Source organism: Polypterus senegalus, chromosome 12, assembly GCF_016835505.1.
Source record: "Polypterus senegalus isolate Bchr_013 chromosome 12, ASM1683550v1, whole genome shotgun sequence".
NCBI classification, from domain to species: domain Eukaryota; kingdom Metazoa; phylum Chordata; class Cladistia; order Polypteriformes; family Polypteridae; genus Polypterus; species Polypterus senegalus.
In genome coordinates, this window is record NC_053165.1 from 87,058,101 (window position 1) to 87,078,603 (window position 20,503).

General features: G+C 42.7%; 1 protein-coding gene across 2 annotated transcripts in view; it reads right to left on the bottom strand.

The window, feature by feature from the left end:
• adamtsl3 (ADAMTS-like 3) overlaps window positions 1-20,503 on the bottom strand; it is a 486,079-nt gene that overhangs the window by 117,809 nt on the left and 347,767 nt on the right. The window contains exons 12-15 of one of the 2 annotated variants that reach the window (XM_039772774.1): window positions 18,893-18,943; window positions 14,679-14,883; window positions 10,059-10,206; window positions 9,317-9,401 (exon numbers count right to left, since the gene is read on the bottom strand). In XM_039772774.1, coding sequence (XP_039628708.1) covers window positions 9,317-9,401; window positions 10,059-10,206; window positions 14,679-14,883; window positions 18,893-18,943 — 489 coding nt within the window. Of the gene's footprint in view, window positions 1-9,312; window positions 9,402-10,058; window positions 10,207-14,678; window positions 14,884-18,892; window positions 18,944-20,503 lie in introns of those variants that run through there. The other variant, XM_039772775.1, reaches the window with a different exon arrangement.

The following is a 20,503-nucleotide window of genomic DNA, read 5'->3' on the forward strand; positions in this document are numbered from 1 at the left end:
AAGTGAATTACGTGTTAAATTCAATTTTATTTTCAATATAATTTGCAGCCTGCGATGGGCTGCCGCCCTGCCCGGGAGCCCGTGACCCTGTGTTAGGATATAGTGGGTTGGACGATGACTGACTGATGACTATAACTTGCAGCACAGTGTTCAGTGTGTGTGTGAACAGGTGAACATAATAAAGTGACTCCAGAGTGTAAACAGGAAAGGACTTAGATGACAATGCTCATGGGCTGAAGACAGTGGGTGAATAGGAGTGACTTCAATGGATAAAGACGACGATGATAAAGTGCTTGGAGCAGATGTTTGCTTCTTCCCGGTCGACCTAAATATTTCCTGCAGGCAGATGAGATAAACTGTCACTTCGGGTTGTTCGGTGAGATAAAACTCCCATTTAAAAGCCTGCAAAAGCATTTAAGTGTGAACCCTAACGTCAAGCTGGCACGTATGTTCTGGTATTCGAATTGAGGAGCTCTATAGGGATTACCTTTTATGAGACCCGTAATTCCCCAAGAAGCTGCAGCATGTCATGTCTTGACTAATGGAGATGTGCTATTAGGGATATTATGATGTCAGAATCCAAGTGCTCCATGTGATTGAAACAGCAGACTTGTTTTATGTCCCATTGGCTCATTTTTCTCACTTGGCAGGAGGTGCTAATATTCACTTTATAAATTAGACAAATATAATTCTATTTTCTTAACCTGCTACATTAAACACAAGTTGCAGGGGTCTGGAATCCAGTAATTTGCTCATCTTGTGGGCTTGCATATCCATTACAGGCTCATGTAACGTGAGTCGCAAGGCGAGTGCCACCCCTGGATGTGATACCAGTCCCTTGAATGGCACACATATTGTGCCCACTGGGGTTTTCTCCCCACATCTCCATAGTTTGGGTGTTGCTGTGGTGCAGGATGCCAGTTCTGCTCTGTTTAGCTCAATACCTGCTGAAGTTTTACTGTCTCGAGTTTTATATACACATGTTTGATGGGTTAGTTCTGTCATTTTTATTTCTTGAAAGACATTTGTGTTGCTGAAACCTTTTTTGGGGAGTGACATTTATTGTCTCAGGTAGTGCAGTGGGGTCCAGTCGGTAAGGTGTTTGAATGTACAGGCCCACCACTGACTTTTCAGCGAGGTACAGTTGTGCTTGAAAGTTTGTGAACCCTTTAGAATTTTCTATATTTCTGTATAAATATGACCTAAAACATCATCAGATTTTCACTCAAGTCCTAAAAGTAGATAAAGAGAAACCAGTTAAACAAATGAGACAAAAATATTCTACTTGGTCATTTATTTATTGAGGAAAATGATTGAATATTACATATTTGTGAGTGGCAAAAGTATGTGAACCTTTGCTTTCAGTGTCTGCTGTGACCCCCCCAATAACTGTAACTAAACGTTTCCGGTAACTTCTGATCAGTCCTGCACACCGGCTTGGAGGAATTTTCTCCCATTCCTCCGTACAGAACAGCTTCAACTCTGGCATGTTGGTGGGTTTCCTCACATGAACTGCTCACTTCAGGTCCTTCCACAACATTTCGATTGGATTAAGGTCAGGACTTTGACTTGGCCATTCCAGAACATTCACTTTATTCTTCTTTAACCATTCTTTGGTAGAACGACTTGTGTGCTTAGGGTCGTTGTCTTGCTGCATGACCCACCTTCTCTTGAGGTTCAGCTCATGGACAGATGATGTCCTGACATTTTCCTTTAGAATTCTCTGATATCATTCAGAATTCATTGTTCCATCAATGAAGGCAAGCCGTCCTGGCCCAGATGCAGCCAAACAGGCCCAAACCCTGATACTCCCACCACCATGTTTCACAGATGGGATGAGGTTCTTATGCTGGAATGCAGTGTTTTCCTCTCTCCAAACATAACGCTTTTCATTTAAACCAAAAAGTTCTATTTTGGTCTCATCCGTCCACAAAACATTCTTCCAATAGCCTTCTGGTTTGTCCACGTGATCTTTAGCAAACTGCAGACGAGCAGCAATGTTTTTTTTGGAGAGCAGTGGCTTTCTCCTTGCAACCCTGCCATGCACACCATTGTTGTTGAGTGTTCTCCTGATGGTGGACTCATGAACATGAACATCAGCCAATGTGAGAGAGGCCTTCAGTTGGGGTCCTTTGTGACCTCGCCGACTATCACACGTGTGCCTCACTCTTGGACTGATTTTTGTTGGTTGACCACTCCTGGGGAGGGTAACAATGGTCTTGAATTTCCTCCATTTGTACACAATCTGTCTGACTGTGGATTGGTGGAGTCCAAACTCTTCAGAGATGGTTTTGTAACCTTTTCCAGCCTGATGAGCATCAACAACTCTTTTTGTGAGGTCCTCAGAAATCTCCTTTGTTTGTGCCATGATACACTTCCACAAACATGTGTTGTGAAGAGCAGACTTTGATAGATCCTGTTCTTTAAATAACACAGGGTGCCCACTCACACCTGATTGGCATCCCATTGATTGAAAACACCGACTCGAATTTCACCTTCAAACTCACTGATCATCCGTGAGGTTCACATACTTTTGACACTCACTAATATGTAATATTCAATCATTTTCCTCACTAAATAAATGACCAAGTAGAATATTTGTGTCTCATTTGTTTAACTGGTTTCTCTTTATCTACTTTTAGGACTTGAGTGACAATCTGATGATGTTTTAGGTCATATTTATAAAGAAATATAGAAAATTCTAAAGGGTTCACAAACTTTCAAGCACAACTGTACTTCAACTTTCTTTATTGCACTCATTAAAGAAGAAAGAAAGAGAAGAAGTCATTACATTTATTAAACATGTTTCTCATGACTTAAAGCATTTCAAATAGAGAGTAAGGAGCCACTTCAACCACCACTAATGTGCAGCACCTCCTGGATGATGTGACGGCGGCCATTTTGTGTAAGTACGCTCACCACATGTTAGCTGTTAGGTGGTGAGGTGAAGTTAGTCAGCCAATTAGAGACAGGGGATGATTAGGGGGTCATGATGACTAGGCCATGGTGGGCAATTTATTCAGGACCCTACTCTTTATGAAGGTTGTCCAGGGATTTTAAAATGACTACAGAAACCTCAATTTTACATCTCATCTGAAGGACGGCGCCATTTGGGCAGCACGGTGTTCCCCACATTCTATGGCGAGTCCTCAGCTGAACAACAAGCGTAATTCAAAGCCTGAGAGGCCTGGTTAACCTCAGAAAAATACACCAGCATACTGTAGAGTGCTGAGAGGAGGGTGTAATAATAATAATAATAATAATAATAATAATAATAACTAGGGGCGGCATGGTGGCGCAGTGGTAGCGCTGCTGCCTCGCAGTTAGGAGACCGGGTTCGCTTCCGGGTCCTCCCTCGTGGAGTTTGCATGTTCTCCCCGTGTCTGCGTGGGTTTCCTCCCACAATCCAAAGACATGTGGATTGGCGATTCTAAATTGGCCCTAGTGTGTGCTTGGTGTGTGGTTGTGTTTGTGTGTGTCCTGTGGTGGGTTGGCACCCTGCCCAGGATTGGTTCCTGCCTTGTGCCCTGTGTTGGCTGGGATTGGCTCCAGCAGACCCCCGTGACCCTGTAGTTTGGATTCAGCGGGTTAGAAAATGGATGGATGGATGGATAATAACTAGGGGGTTCTACACGCTGCTCGCTTCGCTTGCCAACCCCCAGGTGGGTGCCACACGCTAGCCATTTCACGGCTCAGCCGCTCGCGTATGGGGATGCGGATATTTTACATTACAGTGAGTAATTAACCATAGTAAAAAAAATAGTAAAATAAATTGAAAGAAAATTATGTTTCATGTTGCGTTAGAGGAATTCGTTTCGTTATACGTTTTCGTTCCGTTTGGCTTTGAAATTAACACGCAAATACTTTTTAAACTTACACCTTTACTGTAAAGCTTCAGTAAAAACTATATTTGGAATTAACATTTTGTCAAAATTGCACTGAATTTTGATTCCGTGTTTGGACTTACATCATGGCAACGCAACATATAACTGCCCGTGAGTGAATATCGTTTCTTTCTCTCTAATAAATAAACCGACTTTTTCGAATGCTGTTAATTATCTTTGCAAAAGCTATTCAAACGAGAAGCTGTAAACGTTTTAATATGAATGGCGTATCAGGATTTCCTTTGGTGTCTAATGTTACCTGCAGAAGACGTACTGCATTAGCTTTCTTGTTGCCTGTTAAAATTTTACATTGTTCGACCAATTCTCAATACGACTAATCTTGTCCTATTGCATAGCCCATCACTCAAACATAAATCACGCAATAATATTACGATACGTTCTTCTGGCAACAGTAATTCGTGCGGTGGAAGATCGGACGTTGTTAACGGTTGTAGATATTCTTCATGATACTGTAACTTGATGCTTTCATCTTACGCACGATCACAACCAACTGTTTCAGCAGAGTCTATTGAACACATTTAACCGTGTAACCGGTTGACAACGTTCGCATGAATTCGTTTGACTTCATCGTTTCTCGGTGCTATGATTGCCCGTGTACTCGTTTCTTCTGTTGATAACAAATTATTTGCTAATGAAAGCACAAACCACTATTTTGCACCTACTCTTGCTGTACGTGTGTCCTCATTCAGGGCCATCTTAACACATGGGCACACTGGGTAGTTGCCCGGGGGCCCCATGAGCATAGGGGCCCACGTTTTTTTTTTCTTTTTCTGATGGCTATGTATGTTTCTGTTTCGCTATCAAAACAGGGGCCCCAGTGCTCTACTTCGTCCTGGGGCCTATGATGTTGTTAAGGTGGCCCTGTCCTCTTTGCCCAGTCCATCCTCGGTTTTATGTCTATAGATATCTCGGGTTCAAGGATGGTAATGCCAGCTGCAGCCAACCCTGACATCACAGACTCCTATTGTGTATTTGAGTAGGCAAGCAAAACCATTGGGGTAAAAGTAATATGGCAGAGTGAGAAGAAGAAAATTCACATTGTCACTGGTCTCATCGAATCACAAAACATCAGTCACCCTCTCTATCGGGCTCTGGTTTTCTTCCCCATGTCAGGTCCATATCCCCCTACACCCGCTACATCTGGTATGACAGGAGGTGAAAGTACTCAACTGCTTTCATGGAGAAACGATTGGCGCATTTACTGATTGTTATATGTGAAAGACGGGTAGCTCTGAAAACACAACGTAACCCCAACGGCTACTTGGTTCCAGTTCATAAAACACTCCATGTTTTGTTTCCTTGCTGCTTCATTAGCTCCGTCTCGACTTCCATTTTCCTTTCCGTACTTGTGGTGGGAGAGCTGAGCGGTGGAGTCAAGGCCGACGGGTCACTCTTTTTCCAGATGGCATGACGACAGATTGCTGAGGGTATCTTGGGCTAATGCACTGTTTGGATTGTAACCCTATAATTCCTGCTCGTCACGTCCAGAGTTGGTGTTCGGACCATCAGGACTGTTCCAACCTTGGACAGGAGCCAAGCCTGTCTACAATTTTCCACTTAATATAATATAATATCTTATATATATATAAAGCACATCATTTGTATGAAAACGTGCTCTAGAAATAAATATTGTTGATATAATCAGGTGGCGAGATCAACAAACGCAGTCATGAAGTTTGACACTCATCCGACCTGAAGTTGTGTAACTTGTAATGTGACGTCGACTTGACACCGAAGTCGTTTAATGTGACGTCGACTTCACACCGAAGTCGTTTAATGTGACGTCGACTTCACACCGAAGTCGTGTAATGTGACGTCGACTTGACACCGAAGTCGTTTAATGTGACGTCAACTTCACACCAAAGTCATTTAATGTGACGTCGACTTCACACCGAAGTCGTGTAATGTGACGTCGACTTGACACCGAAGTCGTTTAATGTGACGTCGACTTCACACCGAAGTCGTTTAATGTGACGTCAACTTGACACCGAAGTCGAGTAATGTGACGTCGACTTCACACCAAAGTCGTTTAATGTGACGTCGACTTGACACCGAAGTCGAGTAATGTGACGTCGACTTCACACCGAAGTCGTGTAATGTGACGTCGACTTGACACCGAAGTCGAGTAATGTGACGTCGACTTCACACCGAAGTCCTTTAATGTGACGTCGACTTGACACCAAAGTCGTTTAATGTGACGTCGACTTCACACCGAACAGTTTTTCTCCTTACCCATCAGGCCACACTGCAAGCCTAAAGCAGAGCACCACTTTATTTTTGTTTTACTTTCATAAAAGAATCAATGCAAACAACCAAAGCTAACCAAAGAGATGCTTTCCAACCAAAGAGATCCTGACAGCCGCAGGAGGCTCACTGCCCCAGCGCTCCCCTGGGACTGTAAAACCACAGTGTGGCCCGCTCTAGTGGCTTGTTCATTATTCAGTCGCATAGGAATGTAGCCAAGCGGGAGAATGTGCTTTGAAATCGGCCCAAAGCGAAGGACCTTCAGAGCAAACCGAGAGCTGGGGGCAAGTAAGAGAGCCAAGAGTAGGAGCGTTCGCCTGCAGGTCCCACCATCTCCGCTCGTGCACACACACAAGCGCCAAGGACATTCAATACGCTGTATATTTTTATACTCGTCCCAGAACCTCAGTAATGGATACGTTAAAAAGAGCAGCTCCGTACAAGCGTTCCTGTCATTTACACGGCACGCCAAGCTGCTTGAATCGCATCGGACGCTGCCAATACATACAAACACACTTTCATGACTATCGTGTAGCCACTAGGGCTTGGACTCATTGCAGAGGTTAATAAACTTATTAAAAATAAAAGCCAAGCTGCCTGCTCACTTCTCTTCCCTCATGGGTAAGGTGGCCTTCCACAAAAAGTAAAAACACAGCTTTTTTTTTGAGAAACTTTCAAGAGGAAAGCAGGAGGCTGAACTTACATAATAAATGGATAGATAGATAGATAGATAGATAGATAGATAGATAGATAGATAGATAGATAGATAGATAGATAGATAGATACTTTATTAATCCCAAGGGGAAATTCACATACTCCAGCAGCAGCATACTGATAAAGAACAATATTAAATTAAAGAGTGATAACAATACAGGTATAACAGACAATAACTTTGTATAATGTTAACGTTTAGTCCCCCCGGGTGGAATTGAAGAGTCGCATAGTGTGGGGTCTCCTCAGTCTGTCAGTTGAGCAGGACGGTAACGGCAGTCTGTCTCTGAAGCTACTCCTCTGCCTGGAGATGATCCTGTTCAGTGGATGCAGTGGATTCTTCATGATTGACAGGAGTCTGCTCAGCGCCCGTCGCTCTGCCACGGATGTCAAACTGTCCAACTTTAATCCTACAATAGAGCCTGCCTTCTTAACAAGTTTGTCCAGGTGTGAGGCGTCCCTCTTCTTTATGCTGCCTCCCCAGCACACCACCGCATAGAAGAGAGTGCTCACCACAACTGTCTGATAGAACATCTGCAGCATCTTATTGCAGATGTTGAAGGACGCCAGCCTTCTAATGAAGTATAGTCGGCTCTGTCCTCTCTTGCACAGAGCATCAGTATTGGCAGTCCAGTCCAATTTGTCATCCAGCTGCACTCCCAGGTATTTATAGGTCTGCACCCTCTGACCACAGTCACCTCTGATGATCACGGGGTCCATGAGGGGCCTGGGCCTCCTAAAATCCACCACCAGCTCCTTGGTCTTGCTGGTGTTCAGTTGTAGGTGGTTTGAGTCGCACCATTTAACAGAGTCCTTGATTAGGTTCCTATACTCCTCCTCCTGCCCACCCCTGATGCAGCCCACCATAGCAGTGTCGTCAGCGAACTTCTGCACGTGGCAGGACTCCGAGTTGTATTGGAAGTCCGATGTATGTTGACTGAACAGGACCAGAGAAAGTCCAGTCCCCTGTGCTGCTGACCACAATGTCAGACCTGCAGTTGGGTGATGGTTTATACCCCTTCAATCACTCGGTAATATTTCAGAGGGTCACCCCTCCTTGAGCTTTGATGGTATGTGCCTAATTCTCTCGCTCTGACACTCCATCTTTCCTCCTTTATAATGTGTCAGCATTGGGCTACCTCAGGCATCGGGCTACTTTTTTTGGGCAGATTTGCTATTTTTCAGCTGTTCTTGGCCTTTACATTTCTTATGAACCTGGCAACCCTGAACATAAACCAAGGCATTGATGCATAAACAAATAAAAAGGACGAGCAACGTCTTAGTAAAAGAATCCTAAAAGGACGAATCTAAACACCATTCAGATTCATTCCACCCATTCAAGTGAACCATCAGGAACTGTGGGAGACCCTCTGGTTTTATAGAGCAGTTCCTGGCGGTGATGGGCTGGTGACCCCACCTCGTGGGGGGACCACCCACAAAACATATCAAACACATCCAAGGCACTGATGCATAGACAACACGAAACACCAACAAAGACACAAGGAATATGTAAGCAGAAGAATCCAAAAGGGTCATAAAAACAAAGATTTGAGCGCCATTATAAATCAGCATCCCCCCCACATTTAAATGAACTGGCAGGAACGGTGAGAGCCCCTCCAGTTTTATAGGGCAGCTCCTGGCAGGTGGCACATGGAACACAACACAGGCCAAGACAATACAGCAGTGACATTAACATCAATAAATGGCTCAACCAACAACAAAAAGGACATAAAACATGGATATGAATCCCAGCCGGGGAGGAACCTTGGCTGAAATATAAGAAGAGGTCAGTGATGCCGTTGAATGGTGGGGGTTGCAGGTACGCTACACTAAATGGATCAATGTCTCTCAAGGTGGCACTGAGAGGCATTGGTACCAACTAGCTATAGCATTTTGTTCCCTGTGGTTTCCTTAATGAGCCCAAACAATTGTACCAGCCTGTGGCCAGGAGCCATTCATGAGTCATCCATCCATCCTTCTTCTTCTTCTTTCGGCTACTCCCTTTAGGGGTCGACACAGCAGATCATCTTTTCCCATATTTTTCCTCATCATCTTGTTCTGTCACACCCATCATCTGCATGTCTTCTCTCACCACATCCATAAACCTTCTCCTCGGCCTTCCTTTTCTCATTTTACCTAGCAACTCTATCCTTAGCACTCTTCTCCCAGTATACCCCTCATCTCTCCTCTGCACAGGTCCAAACCAACGCAATCTCGCCTCTCCAAACTGTCCAACCTGAGCTGTCCCTCTAATGTCCTCATTTCTAATCCTGTCCATCCTCGTCACACCCAATGCAAATCTCAGCATCTTTAGCTCCCATATGCACTCGGTTTTCCTCATAAGCCCCTTTGAATGAAGTTTTGCTCAAGAGAACAAACACATTCAAATACACAGTACAATAAATACATAAGAATGGCCTCCTCCACCTCACTTCAAATGAAAATGCGGAACTTACGATGGCTCCTCCGAGGCGGATCTGATTTCATCCAGTTCTTGGGCTTGTTTAAACCACGGCAGTTTGGCTTCTATGGGAAGTTTTTCTAAAAGAGAAAAAAACACAAAGTTACCTGTGCATTTGAAGACCTCGTCCTCTTGTAATAAGGAGCAAACGATGAAACAGTAGGAACATAGGAACATGACTCCCTCTCAATGATAGTGGCCATTATATTACAGCCAGTTGCCTGCCTGATGCCAACCCTTCTACTTTCTCAAGCAGGTTTGGGACAGGCTACAGCAATAGAACAGAATACTGGGCCATTAAATAGGGCAAAGAGAATGAGATATCGAGGTCCATTATAAAGACAGGATAAGGAATGAAGAAGGAATTAGCAGAGTCAAAGATTTATAGAATAAAGAGAAGAAGGGGAACCGAGACTGAGATGGTTTGGTCAAGTCCAACAGAATGAGTACATGGAGAAAGAAAAGGATGAAAGTGAAACTTCTAGATGTTAGGAGCAAGAGAAGGCCAAAGGAAGATGTGGAAGGAAGTGAAGATGGAGGACATGAGGGAGACGTAGAGTCAGGATGAAAAAAAAAAGCCAGTGGAGAGCAAGGAGGCCCAGACATGACACCAAGTGACTTTGGACTAGAGGCTTTCAAGACAGATAGATAGATAGATAGATAGATATGAATGGCACTATATAATAGATAGATAGATAGATAGATAGATAGATAGATAGTGTTGTTTAAATGTGTACCTTTAGGCTTGTAGCAGGCGACAGGCACGACGCACTCTTCCTTAATGTGAGGCTTCAGCTGTGGGTTGCATCCCCCCGTGTGCTGCCCATGGTGGTCGATACAAAGCACCACTCTGTAACGCAGACCGCGCCCACAGGTTACTGTGCACTAAACAAGTAAATGAGGAAATGAAGGAGTGCAAAATTACAAAAACACATCAAACCTCTGACGGGCAGCACTTTTGAATGCGAGTTTCATCCGTTTGTTTCTCACCCCAAAAGTGGTGCCCTGCCGCAGACATACAGTAACTGATACGCCGTTACATTTGTGCATCTCCCACCCAACATTTTCTTAAAATACATGGCAGAAGGTAACCAAAATATAAACTTCATTTCTTTCAAAACGATCAGATCCATCAGCTCCTACTTCATTCAGAACCTATTTACTGTATGATGGCCCATTTTCACCATTACTGAATACTGATCAATCAGTATAAGTTACAAACTGTATAAGATCATTGACAAATAACTTTTGGATTTGAAATGTTTCTGTTTAGATAATTGCTGAAAGTCTTTTGTTTTTTTTTATTAATAAATATACACACTAACCCCCACACCTCCCCGTCAGCTCTCACTGTGAAGGAGTCTTTTCTCGCGGTGCCCCTGCTGCTCATCTGAATGCGGATTGGCTGCCTGCTGCCTGCTGACTTTGTTGGCTCCTCCCTCAGCTCTCTTCTTAAATCTCCATGCTGTCCTTCACTTCCCAGACTGCACTTCCTGGCACAATTCCAGGATGAAGAAAAGCTGGCAGGAGGAGGAGGACGATGTGGAGGTTTAGCCAGGCTTGTAACACCACAAACATCGCGAGTAAGAGTTTAGGGTACGGTATAAAAATGCTGAGACCTTCTCTAGAAAAAGAGGTCTCAGTCCATCTGAGAATTTGTGGCTGCTCCCTCACCATCCCCATGCAACCTGGCAGAGCTTGGGCAGTTTTTGCACCTTTTTATTACCGTTGTTAAGGTCATGTTCCGTGTTTCTAGGGGCGTGGTCTCCAGGGTTGTGACCTCAAGTTCATCAGTAGATGGCACAAATGGTCATCTTTGGCACTGAGCTTTACCCAATCTGCAGATAAATCCTCTCTCTGTGACTGATGTTCATGTCTTGCCCACTTTTTGACTTCTGGCCTGAATTTTGACTGTGACTTTTGCCTTCTATTTGGGTTTTGGCCTCTTTGTTATTATTTTATTTCCTTCATTTCACCTTTTTTTTGTATGCATTAAGCTTGTCCTGCCAAGTTGGGACAAAAGATCGGATCAAATTGAGTGACCTCTTAATATTTTCATAGACATGCGAGACAGGCAGGTGGAAATGAAAGTCCTAAGGAATGTAAAGTTAAGAGAGTTGCAGGCATCTATGGCACAACAATAGTGAATCGGTTCACGCTTGCTGTCAATGCGTCAGCTAACCTAACTCCTGCTCCATGTTGCAGCCACCATCATGAGCCGCACATCCTGCATCAGAGTCGCTTTTCGGGAGTGTCGGGAGTTTCCTAAATCAGAGTTCATCATATCAGCTGAAGCTCAGTGCAACTGCTGACCTTTGATCTCGTCTCTGGATGAACTCACAGTCACAACCCCGGAGACCACACCCCTAGAAACGTGGGACATGACCCTAACAACAGTACGCAAAATGGCTTCCATTCTAGGAACAGGCTATAAGACCCCAAAACTCAGCACTTAGGATGTGAACACTGATCTCCTTATTGTAGGGCAACAGCATCACCACTGCGCCAACGTGCCCCCCACACACCATCCACTTAAATATTTCACCCCAAATTCAAATCTTCAGTCCTTTCCTTATCTTGGTGAATGTCTATGCAGGGTTTTCCGCCTGGCTTTTAGCTTCCCAGCATTTTACGAACAGGTGCTGTGGGGAGATTTTGACATTCTTTTACGCAGAGCGATTTCACGGACCATTTGTTTACATGGAAATGGACTTGGGGGCCTGATCATAAAATGCTGAAAAACTAAAAAAACAGACGGAAAGTCACAGATTCTCTCACTCATAGACATTCTGCAAGTTATGAAAACAGTCGTGGAATTTTGAATTTGCTGCAACACTAGTTTAGGTATCCGTTACTGGCAGCTCTTCAGTCTGTGTGGCATTGAACATACTGGAAACCATTTTAATGCAAAATAAAATACTAGCAGTGCTATCTGTCTAGGATGGGTGAAATCAAAGAAATCGACAGAGACCTCAGTGTATTTAGTGTTAACATTTATAGTACACCATCCATTGGAATGTTTTTGTAATGCATGTAGTAATAAAACATTCCAACAAATGGCGCATCATAAATATTAGCATTGCCTTTTCACAAATCCTACACCAAATGGCATACAGTATAACAGAGACGTATGCATTGCATTTGTCTTTCCAAAAGATGGTGCATCACAAGCATTAATACTGCTTTTACAAATCCCATACCAAATGGCATATAACAGAGACATTTGCATTTCATTTGTTTTTCCAACAGATGGTGCATCACAAACATTATACTGCTTTTGCAAATCCCATACCAAATGCCATGTAACAGAGATGTATGCATTGCATTTGTCTTTCCAATAGATGGTGCATCACAAGCATTAATACTGCTTTTACAAATCCTATACCAAATGGCATATAACAGAGACATTTGCATTTCATTTGTTTTTCCAACAGATGGCATAGCACAAACATTAACACTGCTCTGAGGAATGATAGAGAATGACAGAGACATAGCACCTGGCTGGACGCACAGATACACAGACACACACACACAGACAGTTGTCTTTTTATTAAGGCGGATTACTGCTAATAGCATAATTAATAAAATGTTTATGGACAATTAATAGCTTAACCTAAAGTGTGACTGCAGCCACCTTGAGTATTTATAACACTAAGCCAAATTCTATGTATGCAGTGGTGTGATAATTGAATGTTTTTCACTCAATGTTAATCACCAAGCCAAAGTCTTACTTGCGTGACACTGTATTGACTCAATCTAAAGAAATACTCCACTCAAAAATGACATTTTTTAAATGCTACTTACCCATGCATCATATGTTGGAATGAAAAATGCAAAGCATTTTATTACTAGAAATGTTTAGTGACATGCCATCTGTTGGTGTGATAAATGCGATGCATTTTATTACTACAAATGTTTGTGATGCGCCACCTGTTGGAATGAAAAATGCAATGCATTTTATTACAATCAGCATTACAAAATACATTCCAAAGATGGTGCACTTGCCAGAGTTAACACATGTATATGTTGATTAGTTTGAGTTCAACCCATCTTAGTCAGGTGGCACATCTAGTTCGCCTTAATAGAAGGCCAAGTGTCTGCGTATTTGTGTGTCCATCACTATGTCGCTGTTAAATGCCATCTGATGTGGGCTTTTTAAAAGCTGTTCTAATATTTGTGATGTGCCATCTGCATTTAATTACTAGTATCAACAACAACAACAACATTTATTCATATAGCACATTTTCATACAAAAAGTAGCCCAAAGTGCTTAACATTTGTGATGCATCATATGTTGGTATGATAAATGCAATGCGTTGTATTACTACAAATGTTTGTGATGTACCATCTGTTAGAATTAAAAATGGAATGCATTTTATTACTATATGCAATACAGGACACATTCCAATAGATGGTGCACTGAAAGAGTTAACAGAGATGTTTATGATGGTTACTTAATGTTTAGCGCAGGTAGCACATCTATTTTGCCTTAATAGAAGGACAAATGTCTATGTATCCAGGTGTCCATCTGCTCACTATTTCTCTGTTATATACCATTTGGTATGGGATTCAAAGACGCTATATATACTGTTTGTGACATGCCATCTGTTGGAATGACAAATGCAACATGCACAACAAAACACATTCTAATAGATGGTGCACTGCAAATGTTAACCCTGAGGTCTACATTGGATTGCTTAGATTTCAACCCATCTTAGACCCTCCAAATCTACAAGCACAAAAGAAGCTAAAAACAATGGCAGAAGGATTAAAGGATCCCCATACTGTATGACTGCCCACCATCCATCCAACACACAAATGAGTTGAGCCACTTTTTGATACTGTAATCAGATGGCCCATTGAGAACCGCCGGGTTTCTAAAAGAGGAATACCAAAGGTTGGTTAGGGATCAGGGCATTTTCAATAAAAGGTGGGTGCCAACTTAACTGCATTAATGCCCAAAGAAAAAAGCTTCCGCTGTACGGAAGTGAGTGGCAGGTGAGAGGAGTCGAGAAGGATAAAGACACATCAATAGAGGAAACGGAGTCAATGAAGGACCAGAAGGGGGCAATACCAAAGTTGGGGGGGTTTTGCTCAGTGCATTTTGGAAACTGAAGAAGCAGTAGGGGTAACTGACTAGACCACCACCGTCAAGCTCTTTTGGGGTGTAACATACAAATGAACTTAAATCGAGCGTGTGGATGACTGAGTTAGAACTATTTTTTATTTTTTTTTTATCACGTCCCCCCTTGTAGTCAAGTGAACACCGCCATGTGTCAAGAGTGCATGCCAATAACGCAATGCTAGTTACACAGTGACATGTTATCTATGGCTCTGTAACTTCACTACCCACTTACCTGAGACCATTCCATTGCGACCCACTTAGGACAGTCAAACAGATTACACGTTTGCATTAGGGTGGGCTTGGGGGTGTACATGCACTTCCATTCTTCCACCTGCAGGATCTCGCTGTGCACGGTTTCCTCGACGCATATCACCGTCCGCCTTTGAATTCCGCCACCACAGGACACGGAGCAGGATGTCCAGGGATTGTGCTCCCAGCTGAGGAAAAATCAAAAAGGTAAGATTTGAGATCAGCTTGACCTTCACGTACTCGGCTCTGGTACAACTTTACCACATGACCCACCCCTCACACGCCCTGATATACCCACAAACACCCTGACCCCCTGTGAAGTGACCCAGAATGCAGTGAGACTCTGAGACCCACCCAGGTTGTAGAACATCATCCATTCGTTTTCTGAACCCTTCCATCCAGGCACTAATCTTACGGGGGCCAATATCAGCCGTTCATGTAAGCCCACCACAGGTCATAAATCTCACTACTCTGTTTACCGAGCCATCAAAAAGCACTCAGGCCCTTCACTTTTTTTTACAATTTGTAGTAAAATCTATTCAATTAATTTCTCTTCTCTCGTGAAGCAACATTCCAAAAAGAATGACAAGATTTTAGATTTTTGCAAAATAAAACAATAAAAAACTGAAACGTCACGACGGCACAGATGTTCGGACCCTTGACTCAGTCCCCTTTGGAAGACGTTCCAGTTCCAGTCTGGAGTCTTTGTGGGTTTGACACAACAAGCTTTGCACTCCTGGATTTGAGGATTCTCTACCACACTTCACTGCAGATCCCCTCAAGCTCCGTCAGGTGGGAATGGAGGGTATCCTTCAATAAGGGCGCGTAAATAAAGGCGAGCTTCAAAAGGGCGACCTCAATTGTGCGCAGCGAGTAAAGGCAAACGCAACAAAATTATTACAGAAAATTTATTAGATTAAGGCAATGATTGAACGTATGAAAAGGGCGAAAACAAGAATATTCCATCCATTCCATCAGGAGTAATCATTGATGGAACAATGAATTCTGAATTACATCAGAGAATTCTAAAGGAAAATGTCAGGACATCATCTGTCCATGAGCTGAACCTCAAGAGAAGGTGGGTCATGCAGCAAGACAACGACCCTAAGCACACAAGTCGTTCTACCAAAGAATGGTTAAAGAAGAATAAAGTGAATGTTCTAGAATGGCCAAGTCAAAGTCCTGACCTTAATCCAGTCGAAATGTTGTGGAAGGACCTGAAGTGAGCAGTTCATGTGAGGAAACCCACCAACATCCCAGAGTTGAAGCTGTTCTGTACGGAGGAATGGGAGAAAATTCCTCCAAGCCGGTGTGCAGGACTGATCAGAAGTTACCGGAAACGTTTAGTTACAGTTATTGGGGGGTCACAGCAGACACTGAAAGCAAAGGTTCACATACTTTTGACACTCACAGATATGGAATATTCGATCATTTTCCTCAATAAATAAATGACCAAGTATAATATTTTTGTCTCATTTGTTTAACTGGTTTCTCTTTATCTACTTTTAGGACTTGAGTGAAGATCTGATGATGTTTTAGGTCATACTTATGTAGAAATATAGAAAACTCTAAAGGGTTCACAAACTTTCAAGCACCGCTGTATGATCACGAGTTAGGAGCCTGGCAGCTGCATTTTGGACTAACTGAAGACTGGAGACAGAGGACTTCCTCAAACCCGTATAGACAACGTTACAGTAATCAAGCTGTGAGGAGATAACAGAATGAACAAGCATCTCTGATTCTGATTTTGAAACAACGTTTCTTAGTTTTGAGAGATTTCTTACATGAATGAATGAATGCCTTTTTATTGTCACTATACACATGTACAATGAGATTAAATGCAGCTCCTCCAGTGCAGACATGTATGTAGAACACAACAAGAGAATAAACAAATAGTGCAAAAAGTTGCAAAAAAGTTCTGCAACGCTATATACTTATGGAAAGAATAATAACTATTGTACTATTGGGTTATTGCACATTATTTAAATATTGCACAATAATGATGATCATGTGCAGTGAGTAGTGGATGTCGGACCCTGAGAGTGATTGTACAGTTATTATCAGTACCATTTAGATATTGGATATTGCGCAGTTAATGGATAGAAGGAAGTCGAGGGGTTGGGGGGGTTAGACTTTCTAGTCAGTAAATGAAAGAAACACACCCTGCGGTGGGCAGCACAGTCAATGCGGCGTCTACCTTTATATGCCTATGACTGACACCCTCACCACTTCTGACATCACTTCCTGTGTCTGTCCACCTGGACCCGCCTCATCCTGCCTGACCTTATTTAACCAGAAGCGTCTTCACTTTGGATAGTCTGATTTGACACTCACGTCTCCACAGACGTTCCTTTTTGTTGAATAGCTATAATATTATTGCCTTTACGATATACAAGGACTTGGTTTCGCCCCAAATCTTTTTGTTTGTCTTTGTCCTCTTTTAAAATACCCATCGGAAGTTGAAGTGACCATTCCCCACACTGGGAACAATAAGCCATCTACAGGACACTTGACAAATGATTCAACGACAGCCTCAGGTTAACCTGATGATCAGTCTTTCAGAAGGTGCAGGGTATCCATACAGATGTAGAAAAGCCATAAATCAGTTGTCAACATTCTTAAGTAAAGCAGCAGCGCAGAAATATGTTAAGAGCAAAGGCCAAAGCTACAGCCCAGATTGAGAGCTCTGCCGTGTCATCTGCTAAATAAATCAAAATGAACTAAACAGACCTAATCTGAAAAGAACACAGGAAATAATGTGTAAGATGGAGGAAACCATCAATAGTATAATGTGACAGAATAGTGATAAAGACTATGCATGCAACTTTCTTTGATCGAAGAAAAGTTTGAATAGTCAATTTTATGTTTTTTTTGTGAATGTTAATCCACCTTAATAAAAAGATAAGTGTCTGTCTGTGTGACCAACCAGTTGCTATGTCTCTGTCATTCCAAAAAATGGTACATCAGAAATCATTTTTGAATAATGCGTTGCATTTGTTATTCCAACAGATGGCACATCACAAACATTAGCAGTGTTTTTACAAATTCCATTCCAAATGGCATATTGGCAAAGACCTATACATTGCATTTGTCATTCCAATAGATGGCACATCACAAACTTTAATTTAGCTTTCACAAATCCCATACCAAATGGTATATAACAGAGACATATGCATTGCAGTTGTCATTCCAACAGATGGCGCATCACAAACATTAGCACTGCTCTTACAAATTCCACGCAAAATGGTATATAGCAGAGACATATGCATTGCAGTTGTCATTCCAACAGATGGTGCATCACAAACAATAGTACTGATTGTACAAATCCCATACCAAATTGCATATAAATGAGATCTATTTACTGAATGGTACACTGCAAATGTTAACGCTGAGGTCTACATTAAACAGTTAGGTATCAACCCATCTTAGACGGGTAGCACTGCTAGTCAATAAAAAAAAAAACAAACAATGTTTGTTTCTCTGTAGCTACACCCTTATCACCAGTCCAGGCCAAATTTTGCATAGTTGCTCTCGAGGACCATACAAACAAGACAGACTGCTTTGGAACCCAACATTTTGACCTTGGGGCTCTCAATGGGGTTTTCCTTCTCTTCTGTGCTACAGTTTGCACACCAGTGCCACCTGCTGGCTCACAGCAAGTGAAACGTCCAATCAGCCTGAAGCCAGACTCGCAGACAAAAATGAACAGAGCTTAACACGACCGACCTGGGCAACACCGCGCACTGCAGCTCTCTACTGTGATCTACGCACTGCTGATGCAGGGGTGTCTACCGTCTTTTAAATGGGGGTGTGGGAGTTTTAATTTGGAGCGCCATTTTGCTAAGTGATGAAGCAGGGTCATCCATTTTATGTGCTGGCGTTGATGTAATTTTTCCAGAAGACCAAATAAGAGCACCAGGTGGCATCATGAATACATGAAATTTCAATATATGGTTTCATTGTGGAAAAAAAAAATCAATACAAACTGTAGGTGATATGACAGGTGATGAAGCATTTAAAACGTCTGAAATGTGATCGTGTCCTCCAGAGCTCCTTAAGGTGGCTAACAGTCCAAGAGACCGGCCCGTCCATGCTAAGGTGACCATCTCCACACCTGCGTCAATTCAAAAGACTCCCTAGACTGTTTGAAGAAAGTCAACCCTCATACAGTAAGATCTCCTACTTGTGGTAACTTACCGAGGAAGTGGCTGGAAGTGATCGTAAGGCATGATTTCTTTGTATCCGTCACTGTAGAAAGAAAAACAAAGCCTAACGTCAGGAGACCACCGCATTAGGTGTGGACTGAGAACAGTGTCGTAATACAGTAAACTGTGGGCTGTAATAAGGACAACTCAAAATGGCCAATGTGGCCTGTAAGGGTCGTCTCGAAGCCCCAAACCCCAGACACGAGCACACAGACACATCCCCAGGTTCACATGACCATAAACTTTAAGGACAATTCCTTCCACAGGCTTCTTCCAGCACACAAAGAACAATCCTTCTTTTGTTTCTCTCTTTCTTTTCTCATCGTGTAATCCTCCCAGGTGAGCTTCATCATCCTCCTCTCCCAACTCCGACTCCCAGAGTGAGCAGAGGGGGCTACTTTTAGGGTCGACTTGGGGGTCATTTTTTTTTTGGTAGAAATACTCTTAACAGTTAAATTCGGAAATCTTGGCATTAAATGTTAACTTGGAAGACGTCGTTCCCATAATGCTGTGCATCTTTGGATTAAAGACAAGCTTCTTCACCAATAATGGGCAGCACGGTGGCGCAGTGGGTAGTGCTGCCACCTTGCAGATAGGAGACCTGGGTTCGCGTGGAGTTTGCATGTTCTCCCCGTGGGTTTCCTCCCACAGTCCAAAAACATGCAGGTTAGGTGTGTTGGGATCCTAAATTGTCACCAGTGTGTGCTTGGTGTGTGCCCTGCGGTGGGTTGGCACCCTGCCCGGGCATTTGTTCCTGCCTTGCACCCTGTGCTGGTTGAGAATGGCTCCAGCAGACCCCCCATGACCCTGTAGTTAGGATATAGCGGGTTGGATAATGACTGACTGACTTCTTTACCAATTATGGAGGGGGGACAGGCAGATCTTTAATTTAAACACATGGCATTATGGGAACTATTTTAAGTTTTCAGGAAGTAACTGTTAAGAATATTTTAGCAAGAAAATGCACACATTTTTCATATATTGGACATGTGAATTATGCAACACAAATTAGGTGATCATTTCTTTTCTTTTTTCCATGGGCGATTTTCACTTTGCTTGCCAACGGACAATGTTGGCCACCTAAACAATTGCCTTTCCTACGATTTCTCCCATTTATTTTTTCTCCTGCAAGGTTTTTTCAAGGCTGCTGTCAAAAAAGAATAAGGCTCGTTAAAGCCCATTGAAGCATTCCTTGTGGCCCATACAAGAAATCTATTCTTCCGTTTTGTTTTTTCCTTACAATTTATTTTTTCTCCTTGTCATCCTAGGGAGTCCGGGCTTGGGGGCTGTCAAGGAAAAACCAGGCCTGTTAAAGCCCATTGAGGCATTCCTTGTATGATTTTGGCTTCTATAGTTGTGGTAAAGGCCCTGCTGAATTTGAATATTCAACACCAACAACATTGATTTCTATTGCACATTTTCATACAAATGATGGAGCTCAAAGTGCTTTACATGATGAAGAAAGGAAAAAAAGAACAAAAAAATATAAAAATTAGGCAATACTAATTAACAAAAGTAAGGTCTGAAGAGAAAAAACTCCAGATGGCCGGAGGAACAAAATAAAATCTCTACGGGGTCCGAGGCCTTTCAATATTTCATTTCA